The sequence below is a fragment of the Wyeomyia smithii genome, chromosome 1 (assembly GCF_029784165.1).
Source record: "Wyeomyia smithii strain HCP4-BCI-WySm-NY-G18 chromosome 1, ASM2978416v1, whole genome shotgun sequence".
Classification (NCBI taxonomy): domain Eukaryota; kingdom Metazoa; phylum Arthropoda; class Insecta; order Diptera; family Culicidae; genus Wyeomyia; species Wyeomyia smithii.
The window spans coordinates 84,773,036-84,785,050 of NC_073694.1; the positions used below are offsets into that span (position 1 = coordinate 84,773,036).

At 34.7% G+C, this 12,015-nt stretch overlaps 1 protein-coding gene across 13 annotated transcripts in view; it reads right to left on the reverse strand.

Annotated features, from left to right (window-relative positions):
• The window catches only part of LOC129717851 (scoloptoxin SSD976), a 152,342-nt gene that overhangs the window by 73,084 nt on the left and 67,243 nt on the right, over positions 1-12,015 (reverse strand). For 10 of the 13 annotated variants that reach the window (XR_008726762.1, XR_008726761.1, XM_055668057.1 and 7 more), the window contains exon 2: positions 3,996-4,339. The exons of 1 other annotated variant lie outside the window; for it this stretch is intronic. Coding sequence is in view for 9 of the 12 variants with exons in the window: in XM_055668057.1 (XP_055524032.1) it covers positions 3,996-4,110 (115 nt within the window). In the remaining 3 variants the exon portion in view is untranslated. 2 more of the 13 variants (XM_055668062.1, XM_055668064.1) reach the window with 2 other exon arrangements.

The following is a 12,015-nucleotide window of genomic DNA, read 5'->3' on the forward strand; positions in this document are numbered from 1 at the left end:
AAAGTTAGTCCACCGCACCCTAAAGCACGCAGCCCACCACCCATCGGTTTTCCAGACACCAGCACCCAATATAGAGCAGGCGAAAATATGAATGACAGATGGGGAAAAAGCGCGGCTACGATTATTGGCGCGAGAATTTGGACGAGGCCAACGTCTTAGGGCAAGGAGGAATGACCTGCTGTAGCCACTACACTTACTCAGTAACCAGATTCCGAATTGAACAGTCACCAGGAAACCAGATTCAGAATTGAACAGACCTGCGGAAAATTAGAAACCAAGAAGACAAGCGACTCTAAGGAGACAGTGAAAAGTGTGTGGCTATAGTGAACAGCAGGTAAGGCACTCTCCTTGTCCCGTATCAATTGCCTCGTCACCAGTTAGCCAATCAGGCTAAAAAAAGCGACGCTTATTTCCCAGAACCCCGCTGTTTTGGATTAAACACGAGTACGCCGAGAATCCCATTGGACCCTTCGCCGGTGACTGAGGACGCCGATTAGGAGCCATTTTGGCGGCAAAGGCCGCAAGTCGACGCCGGACAGAACGTGGGTGTACAGGAACCAGGTGCAACGAGAAGGTGGAAGGCTGCCGGTGAAACGGGGCCCCGGAGAAGAACGAAAGTGAATAAGGTTAGCTAGAGATAAGAAAGTGGGTGACGAATGCTTGTAATAAAAATTGTGTACATAGAGACTCAGACAAGCATTTTCCTGGAACCGCGAAATTTCCTTAGTAAGCCGACCCTGAGGCTGTTGTTCAGGGAATCCCTACAGCGCTCGCTGCTGAGGCTGGGATAATACTTACAAAGTCGTGAAAAACCATTAGATAACACAGTGCAACAATTTTTCTGCCTTAGTTTCTATATAAGATTTTTTTATGTATTTTGGTGCAAACACGAATTTCTCGAGTTTGGACCTATTTTACCTTAAATTAAAATTTTCAATGTTATTTCGATGCCTTTTTTTCAAAGCCAGATATCAAAATTCTAAGAGTTTGTCCACATAATAGCATTGTCTTGCTTTAAAAAATACAAATCTTAAATCGGACAAAAACTGACTTCAAAACGGTAATTTTACGAAAATAGTATTGGCATGATTTTAATATTTTCCACAGAACAAAATAATAATCCGATAATATCTAAATATGGTAGTAAAATTATGTCTTATATTGAGAAAAACAGTCTCAGAAATCAATTGGTTGAGATATGCTCCACTTAAAATGTCAGCAACATGTCAATTTTGCCATAATTCCCCTACAATATAGAAATAGTTTCATCTAGACGTCGAATTAACTTATATGAAATCTGTTCAATGTAATATAAATAGAGTAAGCGATACACAAAGATACAATAACAACAAATCAACACGATCCTTCTTCTTTTGCGGGAAGAAAGTCGCAAAAATTTGTGGCAGAACACACAATATAAATTCTGAATAAATATTAGTAAATAAATGTAATAATCATAAAACATCTCCCACGGTGGGTGCTCCCACAGACCGTTATTATAAAATAATGCACCAAAGAAGCTGAGTACACCATTCGATTCGTTATGACGTCCAGAATGTCTGGTCAAAATTTTCCAAATCATCGTACGGTACATTTTTGAGTAATGCCCTTTTTGAAGGTCGTAAAGTACAAAAAAGTGATATAAAAACGACGAAATACTTATTGTAAAGCAAGTTTTTCAACCACCATTTTATGAAATAACTTCCAAAATAGTTTCTACACATTCCAAGAGTTATATTTCAAGACATTAACTATTGGTGGAAAGATTTATTTGAAAATCCCACAGTGCACAGTGGTCTAAACTCGAAAAAGCGTGATCGTCCTAGTTTTGACTGTGAAAAATTGATTTTATGTACTCAATGTCTTCAGCAAAATTGTTCCATAGAGCAAGGCCTTACTTTTGGCGTTTTTAGTTTTCCGATCAATCCACCTAACAGTTAGATAAAAAAAATATTTTTTCTAATTTTCAATATACCAGATTGCTTTTTTCAGCAAAGTTGTGGAAAATTTTAAAAGAAAAACAATTGCTGAATACTGCGATGTCCTATCTGTACGTTGGACACGACAAAATAGAGTTTTTTTTGTGGAATACCCCTACTTAAAGTCAGTTTTTTGTCTATAATTTTGTCTGTAATGGTCAAAACAATGCAAAATTGTTTTGACTATTACAGACAAAATTGTAGACAGTTTTGAGATTTTATTCATTCAACTAAGATTCTCTCAAGACTTTATAAAATTTATTGTTTTGACAATCATAGAAAAAGTTATAGACAAAAAACTGATTTTAAGGAGGGGTGTTCCACAAAAAAACTCTGTTTTGTCATGTCCAACGTACAGATAGGACATCGCAGTATTCAACATTTGTTTTTCTTTTAAAATTTTCCACAACTTTGCTGAAGGAAGCAATCTGGCATATTAAAAATAAGAAAAAATTTTTTTTTAATCTAACTGTTAGGTGGATTGATCGGAAAACTAAAAAAGCCAAAAGTAAGGCCTTGTGCTATGGAACAATTTTTCTGAAGACATTGAGTACATAAAATCAATTTTTCACAGTCAAATCTAGACCACTGTACACTGTGGGATTTTCAAATAAATCTTTCCACCAATTGTTATTGTCTTGAAATATAACCCTTGGAATATGTAGAAACTATTTTGGAAGTTATTTCATAAAATGGTAGTTGAAAAACGTGCTTTACAATAAGTATTTCGTCGTTTTTATATCACTTTTTTGTACTTTACGACCTTTTAAAGGGACATTACTCAAAAATGTACCGTACGATGATTTTGAAATTTTGACCAGACATTCTGGACGTCATAACGAATCGAATGGTGTACTCAGGTTCTTGGGTACATTTTTTTATAATAACGGTCTGTGGGAGCACCGTGCCCCCTATTTAAAAAAATAAAAGTCTCAAATATGTCCAAACTCGCGGAAATTTATTTTTGCATTAAAATACCTACATCAGAAAATCATATATAGAAGTCGAGGTAGAAAAAAAAGCAAATTCTTGTTGCACTGTGTAATGCAATTGAAACAGAATTTATTTGACAACTTTCATCAGTAGTTATACCTTCCAGTTGGTCTCGAGGTACGATGCTGGCCTAATAAGCCTGTCGTCGTAGGTTCGAGTCTCGGCTCGGGAGAGACTGTAAGTGTCAGTAGGATCGTAGCGCTGGCCCCACAATTATCCTGTATATCAAACAGTTGGCTGTGAAGTCTGTGTATAATAAACAGAAAGTCAAATTCCGAATCGGAATGTAGCACCAAGGCTTTGCTTTTGCATCAGTAGTTATATGAATTTCAATGAAATATGATTCAAGCAACGTTTATAAGGTAGCAAAGCATTCAATGCATTCCTGTATAATTCTGAACTATAATTTCCTTAGAGCAGGTTTGTAAAAGTCTGTCGCGAATCGTAAAAAATATTCGAAGCTGATTCATAAATCTAGGTCTTTTAGGGCGATTTCTGAGTACCAAACCATTTTGTTTCACAAACCTGTATTATGGGGAATTAAAAAACTGAAACCGCATGGAATTAATACACATATTCGCTGTTCTAGTATAAAATCTGCATGATTGTTATCTATTGCTGTTTCCGCACGTTCGATTATTTCAAGAATTTTCGAGATGCTTCTAGCCAGCGTTTAAAAAATTGGTTTGTGCTCGAAAAAATAAGACTCATATGCTCCAGTGATAACATTCCCGAAACTTGCGAAAACCACGTCAAGCTTTGATTCAATGATCGTACTTGATTCACTTCTGGAAAACTTTTTTTTAAATTCATTTCGTTTATTATTGAAATCGGACTTCTTACGTTGGTATACAAATTGTGGTTTACTGGCATATTAAGTATATTGTAATGGTTAGTATAACATAGGTTTCTGCACCGCCAGGTGGATTAACTCTGGGTTTTTTCCCTTTAGCTCTTCTAAGGTGTCATTTATAATATGTTAGAAAATGATAAAACAAATGGGGTAAATATTATTATACTCACTCAATACTATTCCTCCATTAATGCAAGTTTGAAGGCTTTTCCCAATAAAACTGTAGAAAAAAATGGCTCCTAACAAGAGGCTTAGTACACTTCGAATTTCATCATGCGTTGCCATTTCTTGAGCTTTATTAATTCCCTTTTCACTTTTCTAATTGATGACCTGAATTGTTTTATTGATCTTAAAATGTGATTTTTATATTATTTAGTTTTGTGTATTATTTCACTCTCTTTTTTTTTGTAGGAAAAGCTTTGGGAATGGAATAAAATAAAATTGTGTCTATTGAGAGGGTCACCAGCCAGAATTAACAAAGCCGCAAAGTTATGAACTGTTCAAATAGTGAGATCTGAAAGTGAGAATAAAATGAAAATTTCTTAAATGCTAACCAAAAATGCAATGTGGTTTTAATTAATTAAGATTAGATTAATGTTTAAGGTGCACTAGTTGAAATCAAATATGTACAGAATATTTCACGATGGAGTTTTCCCACACATTTTTTGCACAATTGTCTCAATTCCCTAATGAGGACATTGATGTCCCTGAGTCAATTTTATATCAAAATGTGATTATGGTTAGAAAGCATACTTAAATGAGTACCGTCTGCCGGGGTGAGATTAAGCCACGGGGGTGAGATTGAGCCAAAACGGGAAATGTTTGTATGTTAAATAACTTGAGATTTCCAAAACCTAATACCTCAAATTCAATACTTTATAAAACATGACATATTTATTCTACAATGGAATATACAGTTGTCAATGACACATAATAATTGAAACGAAAAGTCTTCTCAAACTTCATGTCCTAACGTTTTCCCTTTTTAGGCTACTTGGAGACGCCACTATGTGTGTAGAGACTGTCTATAAGCCACGTTCTCATAACTGGTAACTTCAGATAACGATTTGATCCAGTCATACATTTTTCTATAATTTATATGAAACGTAGTTTCTGGTCAACCCCTTACAGCCCCTTAATAGTCCATGTTGTTTATGGTCGTCTCTATACTTACTGTTTAATCATGTTACAATATCGCACGCTTAGCCTTGGGGCTAATAGCGGTCTCGATCAGCTAGACTAGTTGAGAGAATTCGTTATCGATATTGTTTTTTGGCACATTTTGTATGTGTAGGATAAGTACAACGATACACCGTGCCCCAGTGCTGAGTCGAGAAAATTTCCAGCTCGAAAAGAACCTCGACACGATCGGGAATCGAACCCGATATCACAACTGTGTGGGAGAGCTAGCCGACCGACATCGCTAACCACAGAGCCACGGGGACCACTTTTTTTAATCATGTTATTCATGTGAATTATTTGTAGATACATTACTGTTCATTTAACAGGTAATAAATTCAACTTTTTGTTTTTGGCACAATCTCACCCCATAGGAGGGGTGAGATTGAGCCAAAGTTCATGTATATTTAGCAAAATTATAGTTTATTGTAACTTAACCATACTTGTTGTAGTTGTTAACAAAACATTCTAGAATGCATTGGTGTATTTTGGATCGAATTCTTTGCTTAAATGTGTGCGTTACAAGCTTGAGAATAAAAAAGCATCATTTTTTGGCAAAATCTCACCCTAGATGACGGTAGAATTTTGACGTAGGACTACGTCTAACCGCACTATATCGAGATACATTCTGAGGAAACTAAAAACCAAGATGTAACGTCGGAATGAAAGATTTCAAACGGTTATACTGATGTAACCACATGATGGATCACAATAATCAATATGTCGTTGGATTGATAAAATGATGGACAATTTTGTGATTCTTCATATATCATTGTTACTTAATTGTTAAACAGTGAAAATTGATGAAAAGTTTCAAGGTCGTATTTTTATGAACAATGTACCAATCACATGCGAGCACTCCTGGCACAGACTTCATGAGTGGACACCACCTGCCTGCTATGACAACCTCTATTCAGTGGCAAAAAAAAAATTTGACAGAATCTCCCCGTCCCAATAGGTCAACTAATATTTGTTTTTATGAACCTAGACTATTTTGATGTCTTGAAAGTAAAGCTTTTTCGGGAAGTTCGTAACAACCTCCTTTATCAGACAATTAAACGATCTGTTGTGAGAATGTTATTAAAACTGATGTCTTGAAGGAAAACATGCTGACAAAGGCAACAGTACTGCACCGAGCCATGTATGAGAAGACGGTCGCTCGTCGTCAGTGCAGTAGCACTCGATTGCCATTTGTGTGCAGTCAAGCCAAGTGAAAACAATGTAGCTACTGTCGACGTACAGTGGTGCGTGTTCGCACACTACGCTGTGCGACCGGGGATAAAATAATTCTGTACGCAACAGTATATCACGATGTTAGATGTTGCATCCAATATGTGATTACAACTGAACGGATTTTGACCACCAATGCTTTGATCGAACGACGACGGTTACCAAAGCATGTGATACAATAATTGGCATAACATTGTTCATTGTACGATGAACATAAATTAGTAAAAAGTTCAGTTGAAATCCACTTCTTCTAGTTCAGTTTCGCAGCTTTCAACCAATCACGAGCTCGCTTTATATAGCTGCAACATATGTTTTGTCATCGTTTTAAAGTGCTTATTGTATTACTACCCCTGAACAGATTTCAAACACCGATGTCTTAATCGACAGGTAGAATATTGCGAAAGATTGTTGTATAATAATTAAAATATCTCTTCAACAAAAGTTGTGTTAACATTCTAATAATCAGAAGCTTGCTACCCCGTTGCTCGCTTCCTTTTGGTTGTCGTGACGAGTAGATGGCATTTGAACTGCAACCGTAGTGATTTTCTTATCCATGTTTAATGATAAAAACTTCTTTCAAATTCCTAAAATTAGAAGTTGCATTGGGTTGCTGTCTTTTTGAAATCTACACTCTGTTTTTCTCAGATTTATTTAAATGACCAACTATAGGCTATTTAAAAGACAATAGGAAACCAATATGCTTCGTAAAGATTTTTAAACAGATAGTTCAGATAGCTCGTTTGAGCTGTACTGATGGTTATGTTTTTTCCAGTTAAATCAATTTAATTCAATATGACAATCCTAGTTGCATTACGCGGTTGTGGTATAGAGAAAATCCAAATTATATGCATCTTGACGTTAGGTTTTGAACATTCACATTCGTATTTTTCAATTACAAAAATATTACATCAGCATCTGCAAGAAAATATTACTAAACATATAAACACAACCTGTCGCACAACACAACATATAAACACAACCGTGTAAAGATACTAAACATATGAACACAACCTGTCATTGCCAGACTTGTAATTGAACAACATTATGCAAACATCAGTTGGAGAGGTTAATGTTGTTTATCAAACCGAGCTAGGTTTATTTTTGAAGGAAACAGACGGATGACTTTTAAATATGGCATTTTGTTGTTTGTTTTTTCATTGGTATCTTAAAACTGATTAATTTTTTTCTGGTTCTGCTTAATGAATAAATGTTTCATTTGGCCTAAAATGAAAAAAAAATGACTGTTACATGTTACATCCTCATAAATTCCATTGTCAATTTCAAAATTTTTGTGAATATAGATTTTCTACTAAAAACTGCAACTCTTTATCGTCACTTTTCCAACGAACTTGTAAAAACAGGATTTTTTTATGTGACTTCTTTGCTAAGCAGTTGTATGAAACTGACAATGATACTGCTTTGAAATCGGTGAGTGAGCTATCTTTCACAGGCGCAATTGAAGATGAAAGGAAGTTTGCTTTCTACTAAATCGTTCTTAATTAAGACCTATATAAAAAATTGCCTTTTCGCGTGTTGAAGAAATTTGACTGCATTAGGATGAAAGGTATTCATCAATGTTAAAAACAGTATTTTTTTCTTCTTAAATAGATGTCTGCAAATAAATAATCTAAATTATTTTTAAAAATAAACGCTTTTCTTTTTATGACTTTCTGGTGGCTAAACAATAGGTGGCCACCAATGAACTAGTTTTAGGATTGTAAGTTGTTAGAGGTGTCGTTTGATGGATTTAGGCTCAATAATATAAAGTATCCGGAACGCAACGTCCGCATGAAGCCTTCAACGACCTAGACACTTGATATGACCCTTCCGAGTAATTAGAGGTATAGCACGGTATTGGGTACTGCTTTGATCATGTCTATTTTGGTTTCGGTTTCGGCAACATAATGGACAAAATGCCTTTCTCTTGGTGGTTGTTGAGTTTGAATTGTTTAAAAGCAAAACAAGAAAACTATAAATTATGATTAAACATAACCGCTCGTTTTTGGCTTATGTGTGCCAAAGTCAAACCGTGTCGAAAGTGAAACGTGGTCAAATCGAACAAAGTCTGAATTCTCAAAATGGAATATAAAACTATCGTAGTCCTACGTCAAACATGCGGTCGTGTCTTGGATACCACCCTCGTACTATTTTTAGTCGCAGTATTTTTTTAAAATTTTCACACCCCTCTTTCTCCTAGTCTCAAAACTTCAACCCACCTGAAAAAAATACAACATTAGATGACAAATACGTACAAAAAAAAAGCTGAAACATTTATAGAAAAAATGATTGAAAAAAAAACACCGTTTCAAAGTCAATTCATTTATCACTCATACATACATATGAAGTTACCGGTACGAGGAGAAAATTTGTTCATACAACTCCGTACGATCCATGTCTGTAGAAAACATAAAAAATATCCACGAATTCGCAAAAATAAATAAATCGCTGCACTCAACAGCTTCGAAAACAAACCAGTATTTTGTGATTTTTATTACTAGAAGGCATGCGAAAGCAACGATTTCGTTTTCAAAAACGGTTTGTGTATGTTGGAAATGTAAGCAATTTTTTCTGTGCTAGAAAACCTTTCAGAAGATTGCTGAATACTACAGATAAAAAGATTTCGACAGCTACCGGTACAACGCTTTGTCCGATGCTTTACTGTATGTGTATTTTTCTGCAAAAAAATCGATCTTAAAAAAAATTGCTGCGTCGATTCCAATCCAACCTCTCTCTTTGTCACTGCTTAACGCAAATGTGACCCTCTGAATGTTACGTCATTTAAGTATGCTCCCTTATTAAGAAAGACGATGATAGACGTAAGGACAACTATTCCGAATACGGCATTTAGATGTCGAAGGAATATAGGGTAACCGCTCCTATATTCATCTCAGTACCTATATTCAAAGGCGTGATGACCTTTTTCATCAATTTATCGTCAAATTTGACCATATTTTCAACATAAAACTTTAAGCCACTAGAGAAAATCGAAAAGCAAATAGATATTCTTTCAAAAATTTATAGAAATTTGACGGTAAATTGGACAAATGAGAGAAATAAGATGAATATAGGTGCACCATGCTGTTGAGATGAATAATGGAGCGATTACCCTATTTGCGTAAAAATTAATGTTTTCCTAATACTAAAAATGGTGATATAATTTACAATACAACACAAAAAAAAATCATGACATGCTGACTGTATGCTTAGTTTGCCTTTAAATCATACTTTAAAGCAATGACATATGTACATAAACATTTGAATATTCGTAGATGTTCAGGATAAATAAACTGAGATATTATTCATATGAATAAATTCGAAAATTCGTGTGAAAAACTACGTAAAACATGCATAATTATGGTTTTTTATGCTTAATATTCTTCTAAATCAAAATCCAAAACGATGACACATGTTTTTTGCATTAAAAAGTTCGTCTATGTTTAGGAAAAAACGTTTAAGGAGACATGAGGTAAATCTAAAAACTAAAATTGAGATATAATTCACAAAACTACGTAAAATATGCAAAATCTCAAACTTTGGTAACTATTAGAACTACTAACATTGTACAAGTCGAAATTAATATTATCAACAGACCATTGGACTTAAATTCATTAGCGAGCTGGAGAACCTACACACCAACTTTTTATTGCTAGAAACCGGCAAAATTCCGCTGTTTTTTTTTTTAAATTGGAATTTTTTTCTTGACTCACATGTCGAATGGTAGCATATCATACATCTCCATTCTACGGAGCTATGCGGGCAAATCCTGTTGTTAAAGAAATTGTACATGTCGCGGTTGACCCAATAGATCATCTGACCGAAGAATTGAAGAGTTATTTGGAGAACCCAGAACATCTGAAATACCTATATGACAAAATTGATCTTGCAAATTATGAGATCTGAGCTCAAGAATGATTTGGAGAACATTTACCTTGGACATTTGATATGCAAGACGCAGCATTCACTTTTACTGTGAAATTATTTCTTGTGAATAGTATCACATTTTTAGGATTCAGATTTAGATTTTCTTTTTATTTATCTAAACTAGATTATTGGACATAAAGGAATATGTAGCTGGAGGAAAACCAACATTTTATCGTTTCAAATATTGATTAAGATGCAAACTAAGCATGAAAAGTTTAATAATGGTACATTTTTAAGAAATCCTTAATTTTTCTCCAGACGCGTCAATTCTTTTTGCTTCGTTTTTTTTACGACGTACTAAAAATGACGTAAAAAAGAATTTTGCTGAGTTTAAATGTTGTAGAGAATCGATATAAGAGTTCGAAAACAATACTCTGATAAAAAATTTAACTAAATTTGTAGGTAGTGACAAATTTGCGTGAACAATGAACCAATCACATGCGAGCAGCGTTGCAAAGCGAGCGAGAATCAAAACTTTTCTCCTCCTTTCTGCATGAGAACGAGATATAGGAGAACAACGAGCAAGACGGAAATCATTCTTTTCTCTGCCCAAAACACAACATTTCAACCCACAATATTCATAATATTCGATATTGACTAATGCTTTTCATAAAATAGCACAAACATTTTCTATTTTCAGTGATTTCATAGTAGTTTTCATTAAAATAAAAACAGTCTCGAAAACCGCTATTTTACAAAGTGCTTATGAAGCGGACCGGCTGTGCTGCAAGACGGACCTATGAGAGACTACAGCAAATTGCTTTTCTATACGGGACGACGCATTGCGCACCTTTTTTTGCTCATCACCTTCTAGTACGTTGCCTCTAAATGTTTTGTAAACCTAAATTAATCCACCTATCGGTGAGACCCAGCCTTTCTCATTCGAACTTATTGTTTGTTAAAATAGATTTACACCAACAAAAAAATACACCTTGATTATTTCTGCTGGATTTGTTATTCATTCTAAACAACAAATTTTTGGTAGCCAACAGCACAACTATACCGAACATTTAAAACATAACATTCACACACAGATGAACATACATTAACACATATACATGCAAATGACATTAAATTCTTTCAAATATATGATGCGATTTTGTTTTTGATCGTGGTATAATCGATTTGTACTCATATACTGCGTATAAATATTTAGATTGTTTATGTCAACTTAAGTCAGAAGATTTCAAATAATTTATATTTAAGTGTTGTTCCTTATACATTAATTTGAATGATCTTATCAGTGAAAATGAAATTCTTTAACGTAGCTGATATTACTGATCGTTTCTGAGGGGCATCCAATTAATGAGCAAATACCAATCGGTATGGGTTCTTGAAATCTGGATTATACCCAGTGGCAAGACTCCGAACTTAAACCCAATTTTGATAATCATAAAATCATAAAATCCATCATAAAATTGCCGAACTGCCTAAACTGGGTATTTCGATGACGAAGATAGCGACAGTTTCCGATCAACAGCCCAAAGTGACAAATATCATCCAATACGATTTGGGCTAGCAGTATGATATCCGGAGGCCAGAAATCATCTTCAGACGCCATTTTGAATTACTAGACAGTAGCTTCCGGTTTCTGGAAACCAGTTCTTAAGAAACAAACACTACGCAATGTGAGTTTTTCAGTACCCGGGATCATGCTCAGAGGCCAGAAATCAACTCCATACTCCATTTTGAAATCCGAATTTGCGACTTCCGGTTTCTGGAAAACATCCTTCAATTGCCAAATAAAGGAAGATTTTTTAAGAATTTGGGTTTTCTTAAAAAAAAAAAACGCATAAAAATTACAAAACTGTATGAAATATTTATTTGAGCCGATAAATTGGTTTATGCCATTTACTTTTT